Genomic DNA, 25,932 nt, shown 5'->3' with positions numbered 1-25,932 from the left:
TGCCACTTTGCCATCCTCTCCAGGGCTTGGCTTGGGAATAAGCCTTCTCACCATCCCTCCTCCCATCTGCTCTGTTTTGGAGGTTCAGTCCACAAAGCTCCTAAAACTCTGTCAGGACAGTCAGTCCCTTTCTTAGAGACATTCATTGGCTTTGATGATTAGGGTTCTGGGTTCCTATGTTACAGCAGCCCATGTTTATGGGTACTTGTACTCAGAGCCTCTTTCACCTTTGCTTAGAAGGGTCTTATTCAGGCCTCAGTGTCCCACAGTGGAAGGGCTCGGTCTTGCTCCTGGGTGGGAAGATGACACTGAGGCCTGACTTTAGCTCTCCCATCTCCAGAAGAAGAGAAAGTCAAAATCTTTTTTTTTTTTTTCACCAGCACCATGATTTCCTTGAAGACCCCCCATGTGGTCTAAAGAATTTTTCAATTTGGCAGGGGTTTTGCTGCAGGAAACTTTTTTTTCTAACCGTAACCTCCAAACCTCAAAGTAACCTAAAGAATATCTCAATAATTCACCTAGCTTACTCTCCTTTCTCTCTAAAGTGCAAATCTTGCAAAACTATCTAGTGCTTATTCATACCCTTTTCCCAAAGTTTGTAGCTCAAGGCATCTGCTATTTTAGGTAGGAAGAGGAGAAGCCTGTATGATCACGGTTTTCTGGATCACTTATCACAGTCTAATTATGCAACTGTGCAAATGAGTTGTTTCAATCAGGCAAGGCACAGTGACCTTGACCACCCAAGTCAGGTCAAGGAAAAAGGGGCTTATTATAAACATCGACATGGAAAGAAAGCACTGAACAATGGACAGGTTCCAAGATATCTCTGTGAATAGTTTCCTCCAGGCTGTGCGCTCTGCCTCCTGTCCCTCTGCTATCCTCTCGTCATTTGCATGTCTCTCTACAACTGTGCCATTGTCCTCTCTCCATGAGCTGATTTCCTCTGTTTACTTATGAGTCCTGCTGTCTTATGGTTTTGAGATGGTTCATTGTGACTTATCTCATTTGAATTCTACAACATGAACTTTGGGTTTCAATTCCCATTAACTGGCTTATCTTTCAGCCATAGTGTGCCGACCAATCCATGGGCATCCACCTCTGCCTCATCTGTTTTGGTTGGGAGATGGAGGCCATGTGGGACCAAATGTTGGCCCAAGTATCCAGGGCTAAGCAAGGCATTGTCCCTCAGTAGGGACTACAAGTATGGCAAGTGCATTGAAATGGATTCATCCCAGCGTTTGTTTTGTTATGATGAAAACTGGAGCTTTTCTCTCTCCTTTTAAAATAAGGCAGGGAAGGAAGGTGAGTCTGTAAGGCAGGTAGACTCTGGGCATTGCTGTGGGAGCAAACTTCCCTTAGGAAGAGCCTGATAATTTGTGAGGAAATGCCCTCATTTTTAAAAAGAAGAACGCGGCCAGGCGCGGTGGCTCATGCCTGTAATCCCAGCACTTTGGGAGGCCGAGGCAGGTGGATCACGAGGTCAGGAGATCGAGATCATTCTGGCTAACACGGCGAAATACCCCGTCTCTACTAAAAATACCAAAAAAAAATTAGCCAGGCGTGGTGGCGGGCGCCTATAGTCCCAGCTACTCAGGAGGCTGAGGCAGGAGAATGGCGTGAACCCAGGAGGCAGAGCTTGCAGTGAGCCGAGATGTCACCACCACACTCCAGACTGGGGGACAGAGTGAGAGTGAGACTCCATCTCAAAAAATAAATAAATAAAAATAAAAAAGAATGCATCCAGGATCCTTATTATGTCTGCTGAGAATGACCCTTTATGGACTCTGCAAACTGAAGCAGGTAGGGAAAGAGGTCAGGAAGGGCTGTTTCTCCTTTAACTCTCACCCAAGCTTGCCCAAAGGGGACCGACCATATGACTGGCATTCATGGTCTAGTCAGAAGACAGAAATGTAGTGCTCCTCTGTCTCACACCTGCTAAGGATGCTAAGAGCAGGTGTGTCTTGAGAAACAGTATATAGAATCTGGATGGGGAACAAAGGGAAAGATTTCTAGAGATCAAGAGAAGAGCTGCACAAAAAGAAAACACATTTTCGGTGGGGGGCTGTTTCCTTCCATGTGGCGGTGTGATTATTTTAGCCTCTGGAAAGAAGCTCCCTCACTCCTACCAGGGAAGAAAGAGGGGCTTAAGCTGCTTGGATTGAATGTGGAAAGATTCTACTGAGCATGCTCAGCTCAGCCTGGCCCTCTTTTTCGTGGGGGGAGCTGTCCCTAGGGTCAGAAGTTTCTTCTGCGTCTCTGGATCACCTGAGCAGTTCACTTCCTGCCACAGGAAACCTGTCCTGCATCAGGGCTTCCAGGGATTTTCTGGGTGTATCAGGCAGGGTAGGCTAACCAGTGAAACAAACAACTTGCAAACATTCCGTGGCTGAACAAAAATAAATGTTTGTTTCTCACTTATGTCACTGTTCAATGAGGACTGGTGGTAAAGAATCAGGCTCTATTGCATGCAGTAATGCTGAGACCTAGTGTTCTTCCATCTGGTGGCTTTGCCCTCTTCTAAGCCCTGAGAGTCCTCTTCATTCAGCTTGCCAATGAGGGGAGGCTGTGAAAGCATGAAACACACTTGGGAAATTTTTATGGACTGTGTTAGGAGAATGCACAGAATTTTTTTCCACATTCCATTGGCCAAAATTCAATCACATGAACAGAGTTAACCATAAGGGAGGCTGAGAAAGATATAGTGTAGCTGTGCCCAGAAGAGGGGACAAACACAGACATGGGTGAACAGTAACTGTTTATGCCACAGTGGGGAAGACCAGTTCTAGAGTTCACTGTTAGCAGGCTTTCTTGCCTGTAGGCACAAACCACATTTGTTAGTAATATGGGTGTTGTTTTAGTCTCTTCTCTGTTCTCCTTGTTTTATTTTATAATCTGTTTAAGATGTTCATGAGGAAAAAAGAAGTTATATTTGGATATCTCAACTTCAACATTTTGTGCATGGCCTAGGAACATTGAGAAACATAACAAAGCAGTTGGATAAGAAATTGGGATATATTTTGGACATTAATTTTCTTTGAACATTTAATTACAAGGTGAAGAGAATATGATTTTGGACTTTAACTCCTTTGGGGTTTAATATCTTTGTACATTAATCATTGAAATTAATCATTTAATTTTAATTTCAGAAAATCATGATGAGAAGGATTTTATATTCTAATGTGGAACATCTTGTAATTGGTATTTTATTGGTGGAGTATCTTTTTTTTTCTTATTATACTTTAAGTTCTGGGATCCATGTGCAGAATGTGCAGATTTGCTACATAGGTATACACTTGTTATGGTGGTTTGCTGCACCCATCAACCTGTCATCTACATTAGGTATTTACCCTAATGCTATCTCTCCCCTAGCCCTTCACCCGCTGACAGGCCCCAGTGTGTGAGGTTCCCCTCCCTGTGTCCATGTGTTCTCATTGTTCAACTGACACTTATGAGTGAGGACATGTGGTGTTTGATTTTCTGTTCCTGTGTTAGTTTGCTGAGAATAATGGTTTCCAGCTTCATCTATGTCCCTGCAAAGGACATGAACTCATTCTTTTTTATGGTTGCATAGTATTCCATGGTGTATATGTGCCACATTTTCTTGATCCAGTCTATCATTGATGGGCATTTGGGTTGGTTCCAAGTCTTTGCTATTGTGAACAGTGCTGCAATAAACATATGTGTGCATGTGTCTTTATAGTAGAATGATTCATAATCCTTTGGATATATACCCAGCAATGGGATTGCGGGGTCAAATGGTATTACTGGTTCTAGATCCTTGAGGAATTATCACACCGTCTTCCACAACGGTTGAACTACACTCCCACCAAAGTGTAAAAGCATTCCTATTTCTCTACATTCTCTCCAGCGTTTGTTGTTTTCTGGCTTTTTAATGATTGCCATTCTAACTGGCATGAGATGGTATCTCATTGTGGTTTTGATTTGCACTTCTCTAATGACCACTGATGATGACCTTTTTTCATATGTTCGTTGGCCACATAAATGTCTTCTTTTGAGAAGTGTCTGTTCATATCCTTCACCCACTTTTGATGGGTTGTTTGTTTTATTCTTGTAAATTTGTTCAAGTTCTTCGTAGATTCTGGATATTAGCCCTTTGTCAGATGGATAGATTGCAAAAATTTTCTCCCATTCTATAGGTTGCCTGCTCACTCTGATGTTAGTTTCTTTTGCTGTGCAGAGGCTCTTTAGTTTAATTAGATCCCATTTTTCAATTCTGGCTTTTGTTGCTATTGCTTTTGGTGTTTTAGTCATGAAGTCTTTGCCCATGCCTATGTCCTAATGGTATTGCCTAGGTTTTCTTTTAGGGTTTTTATGGTTTTAGGTCTTACATTGAAGTCTTTAATCCATCTTGAGTTAATTTTTGTATAAGCTGTAAGGAATGGGTCCACTTTCAGTTTTCTGCATATGGCTAGCCTCTTTTCCCAACACAATATATTAAATAGGGAATCCTTTTCCCATTGGTTGTTTTTGTCAGGTTTGTCAAAGATCAGATGGTTGTAGATGTGTGGCATTATTTCTGAGGCCTCTGTTCTGTTCCATAGGTCTTATATCTGTTTTGGTACACAGTAACATGCTGTTTTGGTTACTGTAGCCTTGTAGTATAGTTTGAAGCCAGGTAGCATGATGCCTCCTTGCTGGAGTATCTTAATGTTGTCATTGAATTTCACGGTAGAACATATAATGGTCTATATTCAGAGTGACCATATAATTTATCACTCAAACTAGATAGTTTTGAGAGAGAAAGGGGGCTATATTAATAATTTTGTTGAGATAACAGGCAAAAACATGGACTGTCTTGGGTGCATTGGTATGTATGGTCACCCCAGTTACGTTGGACAATGCAGAAGGGCATACTTCAGAAAGACAAATGGAATAAGGAATGGATTCACAGTCCTGTAGAAATTTAATTAGTAAATTTTCTGACCCACATCAGAGCTCCCTGGGGATGAATTTTAACTTGTCCACTGATGTTCCCAAAAGTACCTACAGAGAAGCTGTATGAGTTAGGATCCACCCAGGCAAGGAAAGGCAAGGAAAAAGAAAGAAAGGTATTTCAGATGGAGAGACTCAATGCAGGGAACTGATCCCATGGCTACTGGAGGACTGAAAGAGCAGAAAGGAGGAGTAACATAGAAGGGCTAACTGTAGAAAGCTGCTAATATTCCTAAGACTGGAGGAACAAAAAGTAAACGGTAGATTTGTCCTAAGAGTTCAGAGGAGGCCCCAGGGCTGATGCTGGGACTCTGGGGGTGAGTGCCATGCAACTGAGGACAAATAGTGTCTGGATGCTGCTCGTAACTGAGAAGATGGCAAGGCTGGGGCTTGGAGGAAGAACTGTCCACTGCCACCCCCGACCTCCCTCCCTGCAATTACATTCTTGCTTGCTCCCAGTCTCCTGCCTATTTCCTTTTGGCAGACAGGAAGTCAATGATTGAGGTAGTCTGAGAAATTCGGTTTGCAAAGTACTCACCCCACCATCAAGAGAAGGGAGTAGAAGGGTGGCTTTGGAGCTGATAAACAATAGGGAAATAAAGGGCACAGGTGCAATGGTTGGCACTGGGGGGGTGCTTGTTGAAGAGGGAGCAGAATGCTCTTGCTGGAACTTCTGATCTCTGAGGATCACTACAGGCTTAAACGTAGTATGGGCTTAGGAGTTAAGTGCAAATGAGTTAATAACAAACAGTTGGGGATATTCTTCTTTTCCATTCCTGTGGTCTTCTTTCACTGTGGAGATGTCACATTCCCAATTCCTATTTGCCCTTCAATCACTCTGATGAAAAGGAATGGCTGAACCATGCATCATGAATTTCCAGAGAATAAACCAAGCATGTTCAGCTCTGCCTTCCCCTTCTCTTGGGAGTAGACTGCTTACAGGAAGCTGATGTTCTCCTCTGCCCCTCCATGTGTAAACATTACCTGTGCATTCATTGAGTTAATATTTATTGGTATCTACTCAATTTTGGGTGTGGTTCTATTCTTGGGAATACACCATTGAATAAAACAAAGATCTTTGTCTCATGGGAAATATCAACAATAAACAATAAACATAGCCAATAAGCACATCGTACAGTATGTTAAAAAGCAATACATACTACTACAAAAGAAAAATGCCGGATGGTCGGGCATCCGGATTGCTGGGCTGGCAGCTGCAGTATTAAATGATGTAGTCTGGGTGGGCCTCTCTTAGAAAGTACTATGTGGGCAAAGATCTGAGGAAAGCAAGGATTTTGGACAAGCAGATATCTGGGGGAAACATTTTCTCAGAGGGGGAAGTGCTCAAGTTCATGGGGAAGTGGCTCAGAAGCTCATTCTGACAAACGTGAGTGCTGTTTGTTGCTCAAACTCAGAACCCTGGCAAATGCCATCGACTTTGAGGTGAATTTTGACTATTCTCTTCCTCAATTCAAGTGATCACCTGTCCCCAGTGTGAGTAGGGCATCAGGCTCTTGCCCCCGCAGAGGCGGGTTTAATCACCAGGTGAACCTGCTGAGGTGTTTGTTGCCTAGAACGAAGCCTCAATCAGCATTAGCTATAAGTTAGCGCTTTCACCAGCTCTGCAAATGGATGCAAACGGTCCCTTAGCTTGCCCGCCTCACCTGGCTCAGCTTTGCATTCAAGAGAACAGTGTTATAGCAAAGGCTATCTATTGGCATAGAAAGGAGCACACTGTTTGTCTTTGAAGAAGTAGTCTTCAGTCTCTAAAGCATGGTCCAGAACTAGGACGGCGGTGGGGAGAGGGGGGACGGAGGGGCCAACTCTGAGAATCTTGAGGGTCTGTGAGGTCAAAACTCATTTTATAACAGTACTAAAATGTTACTTGCATTTTTCATTTTCGTTCGGTCATATGTACAGTGGAATTTTCCAGAGGTTACATGGCATGTTATAATGCAACAGATTAAGTGCAGAGGCAGATTAAAATCTTTTTTTCTAACTTTTTTTTCTAACTACATATTTGTGAGGACTGATTTTTCTTATATATTTCCATCAAAACAGCATAGTGCAACAGACTGAATGCAGAAGATATGAAAATCTGTCTTCTATTAAGTCAAACTTAAAGAGATTTGCATAAAGTTAAAACAATGTCACTTTTCTCACTAAATTTTGTTGAAAATAGTTATTTTCATATAAAAGATATTTATGTTAATATAGTGAGTTTATTATTTGTAAATGATTTATAAACAAATATTTTTTCAGTTTTAATTTTTAACATGATTGGATTGTAAATATTCATGTAAATATCAATGCATACAATACACATAAGCAATCATAAAGGAGTTGTTTGGTCTTTGTGAGGCCAAAATACTTAAGAATGGCTGCTCTAGAGTGCTTTGATGAGGTCTCACATCAGCATGTTGGTGTAGCCCTCAGAACACCTCCGCAGAGGTGTCCTTCCTTGTTCCATGACATCACATCAACACATGGCCATATTTCCCAACTTGGCTCTCATTTGGGCATTTATATGCATGTATAACTACATTAAAGTCTATCTTCATGTGAAAAAAATGCATTCAATCTCTAGTGGAAAGAGGAAGAATTAGAGATGTCTTGAGTTTACCAGCAGATATCTAGATGGTTAGAAGTGATACAGTTGGACTCTTAGGAGATAACATTCGTGTTCCAGTTGGACCAGGGAAACCATTTTGATGTAAGCAAAGGAGACCTACACAGTTCCTGGCCATGAGGTACTTGAGCTCTGACCCCCTGGAATGCTCTTAAGTACCAGTCCATTGAAGAGCTGCACCAGAGCCACCTGGATGAATCACCTGGGTGAGTTGCTATAAATACAGATTTCCATGTTCTACCCAGAACCCAGTAAGTCAGAATCTCTGGGGTTGGGGGTTCAGAAATCTGGATAAAAAATAAATTCCTTGAGTGATTCATGATGCAGCCAGGTTTAAGAACATTGGATCGGCCTACTTAAAGTTTGTCAGATAATTATGATGATGTTTGAGTTACACTGTTTGCCCCAAATAGCTCTTCCAGTTTCCTACCATGGGCCCAAAGTACAAAGCTTTGGTGATTAGTTCTTTGGGGTTAGGGCAGCAGTATCTCCAGTGTTCCCTATATAGACGATGGATCCTCTCCTGAGGAATGCTGTGTTCAGCTGTGTTCTGGGGCTAACAACACCGCATAGTGGGGTATCATACACTTGAGATCTCCACCCTGGGGAACACGGAAGGGCAGAAAGAATGAGGACAAGCAGGAGGAGACTCTTTGGATGAATATTGAAGTGGGAAACCAGGAGCAAAAGCTTAAGGATTCCAGGTCCCCTTGGCAGGCAAGAAGAGAACAGAAGATGGATATTGATTTCTTCTGAACTGACTCACAAGGCTCTGCGGAGGAGCCAAGTCGTTTCTGCAGACTTTGAAAAATATTGGCATCAATATTCCTGCTGTCACTGGATGCTAATGATAGATGATGGCTCTGAACACAGAGAAGGATCTTTCAGCCGTCTCTGCTGTTTTCTCTATGTAACTGAGACCCAGTTGATCACCTCCATTTCTACTCTGGCTCCCTTCTCTGCACTGCTTCCAAAATAAAGTGAACACGCTTGAACCTGCCACCTAGAGCAAAAAAGAGACTCTGACATCCCCTCTCTGTACATCTTCTCCCTCTCCCTGCAAATATATTTCAGTCTGGACTCTTATAAAAAGTGATTTCCTGCTTTGCTTTAGAGTTTTATCACTGATAAGGTTTGGCTCTGTGTCCCCACCCAAATCTCATCTTGTAGCTCCCATAATTCCCACGTGTTGTGGAAGGGACCCAGTGGGAGATGACCGAATCACGGGGACGGGTCTTTCCTGTGCTGTTCTCATGATAGTGAATTGGTCTCACAAGATCTGATGGTTTTAAAAATGGGAGTTTCTCTGCACAAGCTTGCTCTTTGCCTGCTGCCATCCACGTAAGATATGACTTGCTCCTCCTTGCCTTCTGCCATGATTGTGAAAACTCCCCAGCCATGTGGAACTGTAAGTCCAATAAACCTCTTTCTTTTGTAAATTGCCCAGTCTTCGGTATGTCTTTATCAGCAGTGTGAAAAACGGACTAATACAATTACCTATGTGTGCACTGCCAAATATGATCATTTAATTTTGGCTAGTTTTGAATTTCATGTAAATGAGATCATATGGTATCTTTGGTGTCTCTGTCTTTGACCTTTATATTATGTTTTTAAAGGCTTTTTTATGTCACTGTAAGTATATGCAGTTTCTTCATTTTTTTGTTGCTGTAAAGCATTCCATTGTGTGAAATATACCATTATTTATCTATTCTACTGCTAATGGGCATTTGTTTTGCCTCCAATTTGAGGCTCTTGTAATTAGTGCTATTATGAATATTTTTTCATATCTATTATGGTGCACACAATTCACACTTCTGAAGTGTGTGTACTCAGTGTGGAATTTCAAAGTCATGGGAAACAGAAATCCTTAGTTTTACTAGTTTAAGGCATGTAATTTTCCAGAGTAGTTGTACTAATTATTCTCCAGTCCACATCAGATAAGCATTTCTGATGCTCTACATCCTCACCAACATTTGATATTGTCAAAGGTTTTAAGTTATGCCAATATGCATGCTCATATATCATTGTGATTTAATTTACTTTTCCTTGCTTTTTAATGAGATTAAGCACCTTTTCATATGTTTGTTGTCCATATTTGAATAACCTCTTTTCTGAAGTTAATTCTTGCTCACTTTTCTATGTCTTCTATTGTCTTTTAAAATCTTTTTCTTACTGATTTGCAGTAGTTTTTATGCATTACAAATACTAGATATTGGTCAGTTATATATTTTGCAAACATCATTTTCCATTCTATAGCTTGTCTTTTCATATTTTTCATATTCTTTGATGAACAGAAATTTCTAGTTTTAGCTAATTAAATATATCAATATTTTCCTTCATGAGTACACTGTTTTGTGTTCTGTTTAAGAGCTCTTTCCCTCCCCTGAAATCTTTAAGGCTATTCCCTCATACTATTTTTTCAATGTTGTATTGTCTCGTGAATTTAGATCTATAATCCACCTGGAACCAATTTTACATATAATCCAGTAGGTTTTCATTTAAATTTTCTCCCACATAAATGTCTGGTTTTTTATATAATTGAAAAGAACACCCTTTCCTTACTGTTTGCAATGTTACCTCTGAAACAAATCAAGTTTACCTATATGTGGGCATTTTTCCCTGAACTCCTTTTCTATTCCATTTGCTAAGTTTTCTACTTTGGTGCCCATACCACAGCTTTCATTATTATTCTTTCATGATAAGTTTGATATGTGGTCAGTTAGGCTGTCCCATTTTTTTCCTTTTGAGTCAACAGTGTTGCGACTATTCTTGGCCCTTTGCATTTCTGTATAAATTTTAGAGATAGCTTATCAAGTTTGACCAAATTCCTCTTGGGGCTTTGGCATTCTACTGAATCTTCAGAGATCAATTTGAAAATTGATCATCTTAGTATATTCAGTTTCCAAACAATAGTCATGATATGGTTCCGCATTTCATTAGTTTTTAGAATATATCTCAATAGTATAATGATTTCTCCATAGAGACTTACATACCTTTTATAAATTTACTCCTACAAACTTCATTTTTTAAGGCTATTGTAAATAACGAATGCAGGAGCCCATGGAACTTTACCCCAAAATATGGCTTCATGGTATTGTAATGAGTATTTTGAATTAAAGGCCCTTAGAGATCAGCAGATGCTAAAAGAGATTTCCCCCCCATCTACATAAAGACTGGTTCTTTAACCAGAGAAACTGTTCTCTTACCAGGGAGAACAATTGTTTCTCCTCTCCCTCCTCCTGCCTCTCAATCCTGAAGTTTCCTTATCTGCCTAATTCTAGACTTACCAAAGAAGAAAACAGTGACTTCAGGTCCCTTCCCTGAGTTTTCATTAACCGAACCCATGTCACAAGAAGGAAGACTAAAGTCTATAAACAAACCTGGACAGTCTTTTGTCACAAGCAAAAGTCTGCTCTGTGAGTCCAATAGATTCTGTCCTGGACCATTGTTTTCTTCAAGCCCAGCAAACTCCTAAAAATCATTTATTGTTCCCCTGAAATCATCCAAACTTCCCCATCTCTCTTTCCCCTAAGAAGAAGGCTCTACAAGCATCTGTACCCATTGAAGTATTGGTCAATTACTCTGATTTTCTCTGAGTACATAGGAGTAATTAATTTGTATGCTTTTCATCTTATTTATCTGCCTTTTTATGACTTGATTTTTCAGTAAAGCCTCCAAGGGCAAAAAGGAAGCTTTCCCTTAATTGCTACAAAACTTTAAAAATTAAATTTTTTATTTATTGCTGCCAAATGGAAATATTGGTTTTTGTATCCTGCAGCCTTATTAAACTTTTTGATTTATTCAAATAATTTATCTGTATATTATTTTGAATATTCAGCTATATATTTATATCTATAATGTCAGTTTTTATTATTCATTTGGAATCCATATACCTTTTATCTTGTTTTTTTTTTTTTCTTGTTTTATTGCATTGGCTAGGATCTCTTACAATGTTGAATAGAAGTGATGATGCTGGCATTCTTCACTCATTCTTTATTTCAAAAGGAACATCTTCAAAGCTTCACCATTAAGTGTAGGTTTCCCGTAGCTTTCTTGCAGATAAACTTTAAGGTTTAAGAAATTCTCTTCTATCCCAAGTTTGTGAAAATCTTTTATCATAATTGGAGGTCAAAAAAATTTATCAAACTTTTTTTCTGCATCCATTGAGTTAATAAATTGTTTTATCCTATAATCTATTAATGTAATGAGTTCAGTGATTTTCTAATAGTAAGCCAACATTGTATTCCTGGAATGAAACCAGTTTTGTCATATATGTTAGCCTTGTTATGTTTTGTTGCACTTGATTGGTAATTTTTGTTTTTGGAATTTTTGTGTGTATTTTTATGGCAAAATTGACTTGCAATTTTTTTCTTGTAATGTCTTTCTAGTGTCTTGTATTGAGGTTTCTTTAGCCTCATAAATAATCTGAAAAGTCACACTTTTTCTATTTTACTGAAGACTATAAAATTGGTGTTGCTTTGTCCTTAAATTTTGGTAGAGCTCACCAATGAAGACATTCTCTTTCTTTAGCAGTTATGCTACTATTCTGATTTTGTTTCTTCTTGGGTCAATTACATGTTTTCCCATTTATGTATATTTTCAATTTGTTTTGACATAAACTTGATTGTAATATCCTTTTATTATCTTTTGATTGACTCCAGGATATATAGTGATATCTTTTTAAAAATAATGTTTATTTGTGCCTTCCCTCTTTTTCTTCCTTTAATCAGTCTCATCAGAGGTTTATTAATTTAATTTTTTTCAAGAACAAAATTTGACCTTTGTTGAGACTTTTTATTATGTTTGTTTCTAACTTCATTAATTTTACTCGTATTCTTATTATTTTATTCTTTCTACTTCCCTTGAGTTTAATTTGGTAAATTTTTCTAACTTCATAAGATAGATAATTTGTTTATTGATTTTTAATCCTTCTCTTTTTTCTTTAAGTATTGTTTTACTTGTATCCCATACATTTAATACATAATACTTTCATTAGCATTCAGTACAGTTGTTTTCTAGTTTTCATAAACTTTCCTCTTTGGCAATAAGTTATTCAGAAGTGTATTTCCTCATTTCCAAACCTATCAGAATTTTCTAGTTAACCTCTTACTCTTGAGTTCTAGCATAATTACAGCGTGATCAGAAAAACTAGACTATGTGAATTCAATTTCGTGGAAATGCTGAAGCTTGTTTTATGACCTGGCGTGTGGTCAACTTTGGTAACTGCTTCATGTGTGTTTAAAAAAAATGTCTATTCAGGGGTGGTAAAGCAAAGTACTCTACCTGTGTTATTCATGTTGTTCAAACTATTCAGATCATTCCTGATTTTTGTCTGCTTTAATTGCTGGCATTAAGTGTGATAAAATTCCCTATTATGGTTGTGAATTTTTCTATTTATTTTATAGTTCTGACAACTTTTAAAAGTATATATTTTGAGGCCATGTTGTTAAATGCATGAAAATTTAGAATTATTACTTCATCTTATTAAACTAAAATACTTATCGTTATGAAGTGTCCCTGTTTAATTCTACTGATACTTTTTGCCTTAAAGTGCATTTAGTCTTTATTAATATAGCCTTACCAGCTTTCTTTTAGCTACAGTTTCCATGGAATACCTGGATCCATTCTTTGATTTTCAAACTTTCTGTATCCTTGTGTTTTAGGCATGTCTTTTGTAAACAACAGACAGTTATTTAGTTTTTAAAAAATCAGTCTGACAGTCTTTGATGATTAACTGGGGCATTTAATCTCTTTGCACTTACAATTACTAGTAAGTTTGGGTAAAAAAAATTCACCATCTTCCTATGTGTTTTCTGTTTATCCCAGCTATTTTATGTACCTGTTTCTCTCTTTTCTGCTTTCTTTCAAATTATTTGAGTAACTTGTCACTCAGCTTTCCTTCTTTTTTAGTCTGAAAGATATATATTTTTGCATTTCTATTATTTTAGTGATGACCCTGAAATTGCAACATGCATTCTTGGTGCATCAATGACTAATCTTAATCCACATTTTGCATGCAAGATAATTTAAGAAACTTGAAACTATTTAACTACATTTAGTTGCCTCTTGATTTCTACGCTATGCTGATGTTGTGTATAAGAATTTTTTTGTTTGTTTGTTTTTTGTTTTTTTTGTTTTCAGGCGGAGTTTCCCTCTGGTTGCCCAGGCCAGAGTGCAATGGTGTGATCTTGGCTCACTGCAACCTCCTCCTCCTGGATTTAAGTGGTTCTCCTGCCTCAGCCTCCCAAGTAGCTGAGATTATAGGCGGCCCGCCATAAGACCTGGCTAATTTTTGTTTTTTTAGTAGAGATGGGGTTTCACCATGTTGGCCAGGCTGATCTCGAACTCCTGACCTTAGGTGATCTGCCCTCCTTGGCCTCCCAAGTGCTGGGATTACAGGCATGAGCCACCATGCCCAGCTGTGTAAAAATATTAATATTGAGTCACCTCCTTGGAACAGCTTTGGAGTCTGAGCAATCTGAAAACTATGAGACCAGATGATATAAGACTCCATCCACTTTAACATTCTGTAAGCCTGGAATTGCACTTTTAAAATGTTAACTGGACCAGCCTGTTGTGGATAATGTATTCTTAAAATGCGATTGCAGAGAAATGAGGCATGAGTTTTTCATGTTTCCAAAAACACAGAGATTGGCACCTAAACAGTTACAGCTGTCTCCCTTCAATTAAATTCAATTGGAAAGCTTCAGGGAACACTAGTCGATCTGCATATAAGATGAGGTATGTTCAAATGACGATGAAAAAATTGGAGTTGCCAGCAGGTCTGTAGCTCACCTAAGATAATTCTAGAAGAACAGAGTCACTTTATTTCCTGCTAAAGACATTTTTGTTTTCCTTTTTTCTCTCAGACTCAAGCTTGTGGCCTTTTCTGACTGACACTGTGAATGCAGTTGGAAGAGGCAAGGTCATTTCTGTATATGAGTATACAGAATTTTCCAAATGAAGCTAGGAAGTTTAAGCTGTGTGTTGGACTGATTTAAAAGGGACACTTTTCTTTCTCCTGATTATCCACAAATGAAAGTCATTAAAAAGGTGTTATGATTTTCTGGGGGAAAAGGTGGGAGATGTTCCTTAGTGAAAGTAAACTTCAACTAAATTATGTTCCACATGCACCCTGCAAGTAGAGAAGTTTTTACCATTCATATTTAATTTAGTTCAGTAAAGTGGAGACACTTATTTTCTATAGTATGGCTGAATATAGTAAGCACACCTACTCCGGCTCTCCTAAATTTTCTCCTGTCCCTGATGCCATGCAATAATGTAATCATAGACTTTTCCACATCTTGGTGCAGGAAGTAAGCACCTTTATTTTAGGTATCCTGCTGGCTTCTCTGATTCCACATGGGCATCAAAGGCTACAAACAGTAACGTCACAGCACTAAGCTTCTAATTTTCTCCAAGAGCTCAAACTGCATATCTCAGTTGGGAAATGATATTTCTCTGCATTCATAGTGATAGATAGGGAAGTCACACCTCTAAAGGGCAAATGACTCAGCATTAAGTCACTGAGTCATTGGTCCCCTGGGGAAAGAATTCCAGAAGCTCTCACTGTCTGGACACAATCTCAGAGCCTGTGTCTGGGAAGAACCACCAAGATCCTCTGCTCCAGCCTGATTTTGTCCCCATCTTGCAGATGAGACCGTTGATGCCTAGAGGTGTGAAATTATTTGTTCAAGGTCACAAGACTATTAATTACCAGTATTTTCTTTCTTTTTCTTTTTTCTTTCTTTTTTTTTGATGGAGTCTCATTCTGTCGCCCAGGTTGGAGTGCAGTGGCATGATCTCAGCTCACTGCAAGCTCCACCTCCCAGGTTCACACCATTCTCCTGCCTCAGCCTCCCAAGTAGCTGGGACTACAGGCGCCCGCCACCATGCCTGGCTAAATTTTTTTGCATTTTTAGTAGAGACAGGGTTTCACCCTGTGTTAGCCAGGATGGTCTCTATCTCCTGACCTCATGATCTGCCTACCTCAGCCTCGCAAAGTGCTGGGATTACAGGCGTGCGCCACCACACCCGGCCAATTACCAGTTACATCATGTTTCCCCAAGCTCAGCAAATACATCTGGAAATGACAATTCCAGAATCCATACCAATATAAAGCAAGTTTCATTTAAATGGTAGATTATCCTGCAGCAACCTGTACACTTATCTTACTGATCTCCAGTCTTCTCAGGAAATGAGAGAGACAGCATCACAACAACTACAAAATCATGTTCACAGTTTCTACAGATCACAACGCCCCTCACTCCACTCTCTCCTTCACTTTGAGACTCTACTGATGGATGAGGTAGGCATGTAATGTATTTTGCAGACTAGACTTGACAAAGATTGAAAGCTTCTGTCAAGAGAACCTGGTCCTCCTGTTTTGCCATGTAGGACATCTGCCAGATTTTGCTCTGTTAATTGGCTGCTGTGCAGGCAGCTATTTTAGCAACAGTTCCGTGGGTCTTCTGTGGCACATCTTGATTTAAAGTGAAATGTTGAAAAGCATTTCTCAGCTGCTCAAAGCTTCCATGGTTGCTCAAGTTTAGCTGATTGGACAGAGAGGGAAACAGCCTTCAAAACTGTTGTGTAGAAATAAAACTATTCAGGCTCCTCAAATTCAGAGAATAAATCTCAGAGAGATAGCAAGTGAGGAGTCTGATTTCCTCCTAAAGAGGTACTTTCCTTAAGGTCAGATCAAATTGAAAAGAGAGTTTATGGAAAAAAAAAAAAAAGCCCATATGACCTTAAAGACGCAGACTTGGAGTTGGCACCATAATGAGGAATGGAATGCTATTAAAATATACTGAACAATTTAATGACTCCACTAGCAGACTGCCAAAAAAAAAAAAAAAAAAAAAAACACCAATTTAAGCTCTGAATAATTCTGGGAAGGAGGATTTTGCCAAGGAGATTTTAATGTCAAGAATATATGTGAAGCTAAAATAAGGTGCTCACGTGCATCCCAGAGCCGTGGGTGGGATGTATATATGATCAAATGAAATTATTTCACTTCCATTTGTGGAAAACTCTGATAGGAGAAATTGACTAGAAAACATTTAGTCATATTTCACTTGGATTATGCTCATAAGTACCAAACTCCAGACCTGTCAAAATAAGCCCCACTAGCACTTCCCGGCCGAGATGCTAGACAAAGGCTGCGACAGGCAAGAATGATAAAGGGCTTAGAGAAACATTAAGCCTGGAAAAGCCACAGGAACCTAGCTCCTAACCAAAGAGAGGGTTCAGGGATTTAAAAACAGGAAGACTTGTCCTTGAGGTGTGAGGAATGGAGCCCAGAGCGGCCCAAGTGTTAAATACAGAGTGAGAGGTCTTAGAAAACCTCAAGAGCACGGTGGCTTATGCCTGTAATTCCAGCACTTTGGGAGGCTGAGGTGGGCACATCACGAGGTCAGGAGATCAAGACTATCCTGGCTAACATGGTGAAAACCCATCTCTACTAAAAATACAAAAAGTTAGCCAGGCATGGTGGCGGGCGCCTATGGTCCCAGCTACTTGGGAGGCTGAGGCAGGGGAATGAGGTGAACCCGGGAGGTGGAGTTTGCAGTGAGCCGAGATCATGCTACTGTATTGCAGCCTGGGTGACAGAGCAAGACTCCAAAAAAAAAGAAAGAAAGAAGCCTCAAGGACATGTGTGTTCTAGGGACCAGCTCTCAGAGGCAAAAAGTCAGGGGCCCATGGCTTTTTAGCACAACTTATTTTCTATCAGAAGCCGTATCCTTTCATTTCACCTTGTTCTGGAGGGCCAACAGTGTGCCCTTTCCACAAATCATTTGTTGATGGAATAGGAGATGCACTTGGCTGCTGCCAGCACACCCATCTGCAAACCGAGGCTATCTGCAGAAGAGGTGCAAAGCACCAATGCCTGGAAATGAATTTGTTGGCATTTCAAGGACAAACACTTTCTTGGCTACAAGCACTGAACCTCCAATCCAAAACTGGGGAAAAGTCTAGGCTTAATTAAGTCTTTTATTTTCTTCTTTGTGATGAGAATATTCATGTATAACCCAGCTACCTTTGTCCCCTCTGCTTGCCTGTCTACTCACTGGCTCCAAGCCAGGACCTTGGGCCACTGATGCCTGTGTTCACTGGGTTCAGGTGCTGGTCAGTGGGAAGGAGGGCTGGGAATGGTCGGGAAGGAAGGTGTTTCCTTCCTGGCTGGCATGAGTAACTGGGGAGTTCGTGTTGGCCAATACTTAATGCAGTACATGCACTCATTAGAACATTTGTCTTGTGCATCTCCCAGGTGATGACGAGGGTAGGATGAAGTTGGCTCGGGTTTTATGCACATGCCCAAGCAGGTGACAGCGACCTGGGAGAGTTGATGGTGCTCAGCCTAGCACTGGCACTGTCCTAGGGTTTAGATGAATTCTGGCTTGGACAGAATCTGCATCTCATGCCTCTTGGTTCTCTCTCGGAACATCATTCTGGAATCCTGTGATCTTCGCTCCCTGGAGAAAGTCAAAATAAAGCAGGGAGGGAAATAATTTGACCTAATGAAAAGGGAAGTAGACATGTTAAGATACAATAGTTATAAAAACTGTATTAAAGATCAGACAACTGTGCCAGGCACTTTACATGTAATACCCTGACCTTCCTTCTCCATGATTCACAGCTCTCCTTCTCACTGGTCAGCACCAGAGCCCAGAGGACAGAGACATCACAGGCCAATAGGTAGACACTGCTATTAGCCCCGTTTTACAGATGAAGAAGCTGAGGTTTATAGACGTTAAATAACTTGCCCAAGGTCATACATCACTACGAATAAGCAATGGCAAGATATAAACTTCAACGACTGGCATTAAGCCCAAGACTTAAATTGTTCTCCTCTTGTATCTCCTATGGAATTTTCCACCTACCCTCTGTGGCTTATGCAGGAAAACAACTGAAAAACAGCAGAAAAACAGAAGAATCACAATAACTGTGGGAGGGATTTAATTTCAGCTCTGCTAATTATTCATATAACCTCAATGATGTCATTAACCATGTAAGACTCACTTTGTTTATCTCTAAAATGATAATAAGGCTCCATTAAATTGCCATAGAGCTGTATTGAAGCAATTCATGTGAAGATGCTTTGAACAAAAGCAAGGTCTTCTAGATGTGTCATGATTAAGGTGTTTTCTATACGAGGTGTTGTGGTATAGGAAAAAGCACATCAGCTGTGGCCTGGGCCAGGGTTTAAATCAGCCACGTTAGTGGAATCTTTCTGACTCTCAAGCCTCTCATCTATAAAAGGGGGATTCTGTAACCTGCTGGAGAGTTTAGACATGAGAAACCCATGTGTTGACGGAATCCCAGTGCAATGACCATCAGTGTGTCTGACCCATGCAAGAGCTCCCCTTACCCGCAGGGGAAAGAGATGGAGCTGCTGAAGACACAGTAGATGAGGGGGTTGATGGCACTATTCAATGCTGGCAGGTTCTGAATGATCACAGAGGCATAGAAACGCTCCTGGGTGTCTGGAAGGAGGTTGAAATTGTCCAAAATGTCAAAGAGGAAGTATGGACTCCAACAGCAGATGAAGGCTGGGGGAGAAGAGAGCCATTAGCACCAGAGCAAGTAACAGTTGAGGGGTCTCTTTTGGTTGGTCCTGACTGGACTTTTACCTGGGAGGTCCTTTGGGACCTGGAATTTCTCAGAAATATTGGGGTTGGATGCTGTTTAGAGCATTGATGTCACATTCACTTAAACACAAACACACATACATATGGACACATCTTACAGACATGTTCCTAAAACTGAGCAAAGGTCATAGAGCTTCTCTGTCCATAAAGAAGGGTCAAATTTCTACTGCTGTGGATTCTTTATAGAAACCCCAGGAACAAGTGACTATGGCCATACCATCTCATCCAACACAGGGATCAGGAAAAAATAGCAAAATACTTTGAAGATTCTCTAGGAAAAGACAGAACAGGAAGCATTTTGACCACATAGTGACTACTGGTTTTAGATTATGTCAGGGAGAAGGGGTGATCACAATATTTTCTAAGCACACACCCGTTTAATGACAGTGTTCTCAATTTTCTCTTTCACCTCTAAGTTGGCCTCTCCAGAAAATACCCACATTATACCCTTCTCTAAATCCATTGGCATGTATGAGACCCCAATTTTGTTTGGCTCCAAATTCTCAAAAGAAATGGATGAAAGGTGGGGATTCAGAGTGTGATGGCTAGTTTTGAGACTACTTGACTGGGCTGCGGAGTGCTCCGATGTTTGGTTAAACACTATTCTGGATACATATGAAGACGTTTCTGGATGAGTGTAACATTTGAACTGGTAGAGTAAGAAAAGCAGATTGCCCTCCCCTGTTCATGGGCCATGTCCAATCTGCTGAAGGCCTTAGTCATAGAAAAACGTTAAGTAAAAGAAGATTTACTCTGTGTGCCTGTCTTCAAGCTAGGAAATTGGTCTTCTGCCTTCACACTTGGAATCAAACTGAAATGTATACCATCCACTCTCCCGATTTTCAGACCTTTGGACTCAGACTTGGACTGGCACCTACACCGTTGGTTTTCCTGCGTCTCCAGCTTCCAACTGCACAGCTTGGGAATTCTCAGCCTCAGTAATTACCTGGGCCAATCCCTTCTAATAAACCTCTCTCTCTCTCATTATCCTCTGGAGAGCACAGACTACGACACAGAGCTAAACACTCATGAGTTGACTGGAAATACATACATCTCTCATCTTCTTGCCATAACTTCTCTACTCTCCTTCTCCCACTTTCTCATCCATAGACTTTTTTCTCAGAGTAGAAGTTTGGCTTCCTTGGCTGTCTGCATGCAGGGACAAGCTTTCCGCCATAACTCTGTAATGCAGATTCTGTAACTTGTTGGGGAATTTTAGAATGATAGACTCACGGTTCCCCTCTCGACCCCAGACCTTGGCAATGTATTAAAGTGGAGCAATTCAAACACAGAGCCCACTAAGTGTTCTGGATCCTGGTTAATTAACCCAAACACTGGCCCTGAACAGTATCTGGGGCACTAAGCGGGGCAAATGGCCTTGTGAGCTTGTGTGTCTGCATGTGTGTATATGTGGAGTTGGAGGATTCTGGTTGTCACAGGGATACCAGTTCTCTGGCATGGTACAGGCAGCCCAGCCAGCGAAGATTTGTATCTACTTTGAATGCCCATTCATGTAGAAGAGAAACTTCTGTATAGTTATCCTAGTCTAGAAACCTGACTTTGTTTTACACATAAACACAGATTAAGTAAATATTGAAATTTGTAGAAATACAATTCTGTTGTAAATGGAGGAAACATTACTTTGTTTAATTCAAAATTTTACAAGGATTTTTTATTTTTGGCAGCTCAGAAAATCAAGTCACTGACAGCAATACTGCTTACATTTTTTTATGTCTCCATGAAAATACACCTGTATTGGTTTTCATTGTAGCTGTTATTATGTCAAGGTGTAGGTGTGACTACTTCATTATTCTTCTAGTGTAGCTGTGCTTACGTTTTTACACGTTAAAATTGGTATAAATTTTAATTAATTAACAAAAATAGTATTGTTTTATTTTAGATTATTTTCTTATTCCTCCTTTGTATTATTTTTTGGCAATATATTAACATTTTAATTATCATGGTAGGTAGTATAAGTAGGCATTTTATTTTAAGATGGGAAAGGGACATTACAAAGTGTTTGCTATAGAAAGGGCCCTTTTGGTCTGATAGGGCTGTCGACATTTGCTGACCCTCTAGTAGGTGTCTCTGCTTGCTGACTGAAGGGATCCCGTGTGGCCTTGGTGTATGGCTGCTGATGACAAAGGGCTATGTTGGCTCTGGGCCACACTTGTAAACATAACATTTTCCAACTCAACATCCAGGGAACGTGCATCTGTCGTTCTGACTATCTGAGAAGACAGAGGAGTCTTTGATCTACTTCAGAAGCCTCTGACAAAGTTTTTGAGCCCCGGTGGGTTGTATATGTTTTACCCCAGTTCTGCCTGCAATGCTGTTTTGTGCCTACGTCCTGCTGGCTGAGTCATGCTGTGTGTGGTCTGTTTGGCATTTTGCAGTTGCGTTTTAGAAGGGTAAGAAGACTGTTCTGGTGCTTTGACATGTAGCTAATGGGAGATCTATGCTTCCTCGGAGCTTCCAAGAGCTGCCAGAGGGTCAAGGAGGGGATATGTAAGCTATATAAAAAAGAAAATAGTACAAATCCCTTTCCTTCTTGCATATTTTCATTCATTCATTCATTCATTCATTCAACAAATGTTAATTGAGCAGTGTGTAGGGGACCCTATTTTAGGTCTTGGTGATAATATAAGTAACACAAAAGCCAAAGTCATTGCCCTCACAGATTCACTACTCCAACAGGGGAGACAGACTATAAGAAAATCAGTCTATGTCCTATAGTGCCAGGCAGAACCAAGAACAAAAGTAAGACAGAGTAGACTAGAAAAAGGATATTAAAAAGACTTGTCAAGGAGCCCTCAGGGAGGTGGCATTGTTGGGGAACAAATGAGGTTAGGAAGTAAGTCAGATCACCACCGGAGAGCAGAGTATTTCAGACAGGAAATAGTGCAAGGTGACTTTATGAGTCTTAAGAGTAGAGAGAAAGGAAAAGGAAAGGGCAGAAGACAGGAGGGTGGAAGGGCAGGTAAGGTGCCATAAGGGAGAAATTTGTAGTGAACTTAATGTTAAATATTCAGAAAAGGTGGAAAGCCACTTCCACCTTCTTTTTGCTTGTGAACTCCAACCCTGGGGAAGAGAGTGTCTTCAAGGAAGTGACTGAGTTAGCAGGTGATGTGAGCATCCGTTTCAGCTAGTTCCTAATCAGATTTTCTCCAAATTATTCAACCCATAGCCTTGGCAGGCAGCTGTATTCATAAGGAGAGCAATTAGGAACCAAATGTGAGCCCTTGAAGGAACCATGAATGGGCTGATGAGTTTCACACATTCCTTTCCCATCAGACCAATGTAGAAGTGCTCGTTGGCAAATTCCTTTCTGCCACCAGGTCCCAGGAGCAAGCTTGCTTTTGGGATGTTCATACCACTTTACAGCTCAAGGAGGGACATAGCTTACCAAGAATGATGACGATGCTATACTTGATAGCCTTGATTTTTGCCTTCGAGATGAGTCCTCGGTTGTAGCTGCTGCACAGTTTCCCATCTGTAGATACAAGAGGGGGATAGTAAGATGAAGTGTTCAAGATGTGACAGTTTCTGTTTCTGCCAATAGGAACATTAAAAGTTAGACTCCAGTTTTCACTTATATCCTGTGCATTTATGCCCAGATGGCCCTCCTTGAAAGTTTTTAGATTAAAGATGGTTCTGGGCTGGTTTCTGGAGAATGCTCAGTTTATACCTTAATATTACATGCAAATGGTATGGAATGCTCAGACTCTCTCAAGAGACTTGGTCAGATGGTCTGAACAGCTGTAGCTGAAATTTGACCATGTGACCATGCAGGAGTTGAGGTCTTCCCTGAGGAGCGCTACTCTCTGAGCCCTGGCTATGCTGACACCCATGCAGCCACTTTAGCAACCTAGGCAAAGTTATTTTCTGAAATGATTGCCCCAGACAAATACATTTGTAAAAAAAAGAAACAAAAACAAAAACAAAACAAAAAAAACACTCTCAAGAAAAGCTCAAGACAGGGGTATCAGAACTCTCCAAAATAGGAGCTTGGATATACATTTTTTTTGTATGTGGCTGTTGTCTGATGGTGAACACTGAGGGGTGAATGTAAGGATCTACTAGAATACAAGCTTGATGATGACAGGGGCTTTGATTTTGCACTCCTGTAGCCTATACACATATTCAGTGACTAACACAAATATGTTGAATGAATCAATAACCACCTCTCACTAGTCAAGCAGTGGCAAAACAAAGTGATAGGATAAGCTAGGCAGGATCCAGTGCATTAGGCCTTAGTTAAAGGAGTGATTACCTATAAATTTGGGGATAAAAATGTCAGATGTGCTGTCCCTTTCCTCATGGAAGAGTTTTTTACTGTCAGGGCTTCCACCAGCCCACGTGCCACCTTTGTGAAATTTCGGAAAAGGGGCCCTTTCTCTGATAAGCACAGGCCTGCCTAGGGCACACACTCAATGAGGGAAATATGAAGAGGATGCCAGCCACACACACCTCTCAGCCAGGAGCCACCCAGTGAGGCTCAGTGGGCACAACCCTAGTGGTGGCCCTGGTCAGAGGCCCACTCAGGGCATCCAAAAAGTCACATGGAGTAGGGCAGTTGTGCACTAGAAAGACAAACTGCTGTACTCCGTTGTGTTCACTGCACTGCCCAGCTCTCACGTTTGAAATTTATCTTAATGCCCATGGAAACCAGTCAGATGTTTACCTTTGCAATATTCATTCAATCCCGCCACCAATCTGATCTAGCCCAACCCCCCAAGTATAGCACATCTGCTAAGAGATAAGGACTGACTAGAAGGGCTGAAATATAGTACTTATTCTCTAAGAATTTTCAATCCAGCATGAAAGATCACACACTCTCCATAAAACTGGTTGAGATGAGCAAAATGCTGCTATGGTTTGAATGACTCTGCCAAAACTCATGTGTAAATTTAATTGTCATTGTAACAGTATGGGGAGGTGGAGCCTTTGAGAGGTGATTAGGCCACTAGGGCTTGGCCCTCATGAATGAATTATTGCTATTATTGTGGAAGAGGGCTTCTGATGGGATGGACGAGTTTGGCTTGACTTTCTCTCTGTCTTGGGTGCTCACTTTCGCCCTCTGTCTTCTGCCATGGGATGACCTTTGCCAGTTGCAAGTGCCCTGCTCTTGGATTTCCCAGCCTCTAGAACCATAAGCCAAATCAATCTCTTTTTAAATAAATTTCTCAGTCTGTGGTATTCTGTTATAGCAGCAGAAAATGGACTAAGACAGAAACGAACTGTGGACAGAGGAGAGACCCATCCTTCCACCACTGTGCTGGGGAGGCTGTGTGGGAGTTGCAGAGAGCATCAAGTGAACTCAAATGACATAAGAAGGATTCCAAGACAAAGGCGGGATGTGGCGTGGGATCAGGAGAGGTGGGAGGCAGAGAGTGAATATCCTCAGCCAAGACATGGAACAAGAAAACGGAGGATGCGTTTTAACCACAGTGAGTCATATTGCTTGGCTGTAACCTACAAATATATGGGGTTTGAGAGTGGAGAAGAGAACTGAAGGCAAACTGGGAAGGCCTTGAATGTCTTTCTGAGGAGCTTGGGCTGAACTCCTGAGGCAGCCGCAGGCCACTGAAGTTTCTGAGTAGTTTTGCAGTGTGAACATTTACTCATTGCAGAGGACAAATGATTTGCAAGAGTAACAGGAATAGGGGATCTTTAGGTACAAAGAAAAAAATGCTAATTATAATTAATTCATATGTCTTAAAGCATATCCTGTAAGGCCACTCCTAAATACCATTAGGGTCTTCAGATTCTTCTGTGCATTTCATGGGACCACAAAACCTCAGCCTTGTAAGAAAGCAAATGCTTCAGAACATTTAGAGCAGTGATTCTCTGCTGGGGTGATCTTACTTTACAGGGAACTTTTGGCAATGTCTGGACACATTTTTAATCATCACAATTATGTGTGAATGTGTGCTACTGGCATCTAGTGGGCAGAGACCAGGAATGTTGCTAAACATCCTTCAATGCACAGGGCAGCCCCCACAACAAAGAATTATCCAGTCCAAAATGCCAAAGGTGTCAAAGGCGAGAAACCTTGATTTCCAGGATGGGATCTTGGGAAGGACACAGGCTTTAAGATCAGACTGGAATGGATCCTCCATCTCTACCAATTACTAAAACTGTGTAACCTTAGGCAAATTGTCTAAAGTTCCCGGCTTCAGTTCTCCCATTTAAAACTTGAGGTGTAGAACACCTACTTCAGAGTTACTTTGAAGATTAACATAAAATAACATATTCAAGGAACCAAGCCCCATGATGGGATGTCAGCTGTCTTATCAGTTGAGATGAATGCAGTTTTATCAATATTTCAGGTGGAAGGTGAGCCATCTTTATGGAAGTGAATAGAAGGTATTACTACATTTGATTGTCTATTATACAAGGTTGTTATCTGTGTAAGAATTATGTACAGCAGAAAATGATCCAGGTGAGATTATACCCATGGGGGGCAAGTAAAGAAGACAGCAGACCAAATTATATTATTTCAAAGCATCCCCACTGGCTGTTCCTAGGCAACAGCTGGCCCCTAAACAGTATGGTTCTGAAGACTAAGTTGGTCTTTCAGAAAAGTTTTCGAGAATGACATTTGTGCTCTGAAATCCCTTTAAAATGGAAACCTGCAGTGCTTTCCACAGGGCAACTGGGTGACAATATAATCAACTACCTGCCCAGAGATCAGAG

General features: G+C 40.7%; 1 protein-coding gene across 5 annotated transcripts in view; it reads right to left on the bottom strand.

The window, feature by feature from the left end:
• NPSR1 (neuropeptide S receptor 1) overlaps positions 1–25,932 on the bottom strand; it is a 238,349-nt gene that overhangs the window by 15,247 nt on the left and 197,170 nt on the right. For 3 of the 5 annotated variants that reach the window (XM_011950139.1, XM_011950137.1, XM_011950140.1), the window contains 2 exons: positions 22,640–22,726; positions 18,954–19,134 (listed from right to left, as the gene is read on the bottom strand). In XM_011950139.1, coding sequence (XP_011805529.1) covers positions 18,954–19,134; positions 22,640–22,726 — 268 coding nt within the window. Of the gene's footprint in view, positions 1–17,595; positions 18,058–18,953; positions 19,135–22,639; positions 22,727–25,932 lie in introns of those variants that run through there. The other 2 variants (XM_011950141.1, XM_011950138.1) reach the window with 1 other exon arrangement.

This window comes from Colobus angolensis, unplaced genomic scaffold, assembly GCF_000951035.1.
Source record: "Colobus angolensis palliatus isolate OR3802 unplaced genomic scaffold, Cang.pa_1.0 Scaffold302, whole genome shotgun sequence".
NCBI lineage: Eukaryota > Metazoa > Chordata > Mammalia > Primates > Cercopithecidae > Colobus > Colobus angolensis.
Note: the sequence above shows the minus strand (reverse complement) of the source record. Positions and strands in the feature narration are given on the sequence as shown.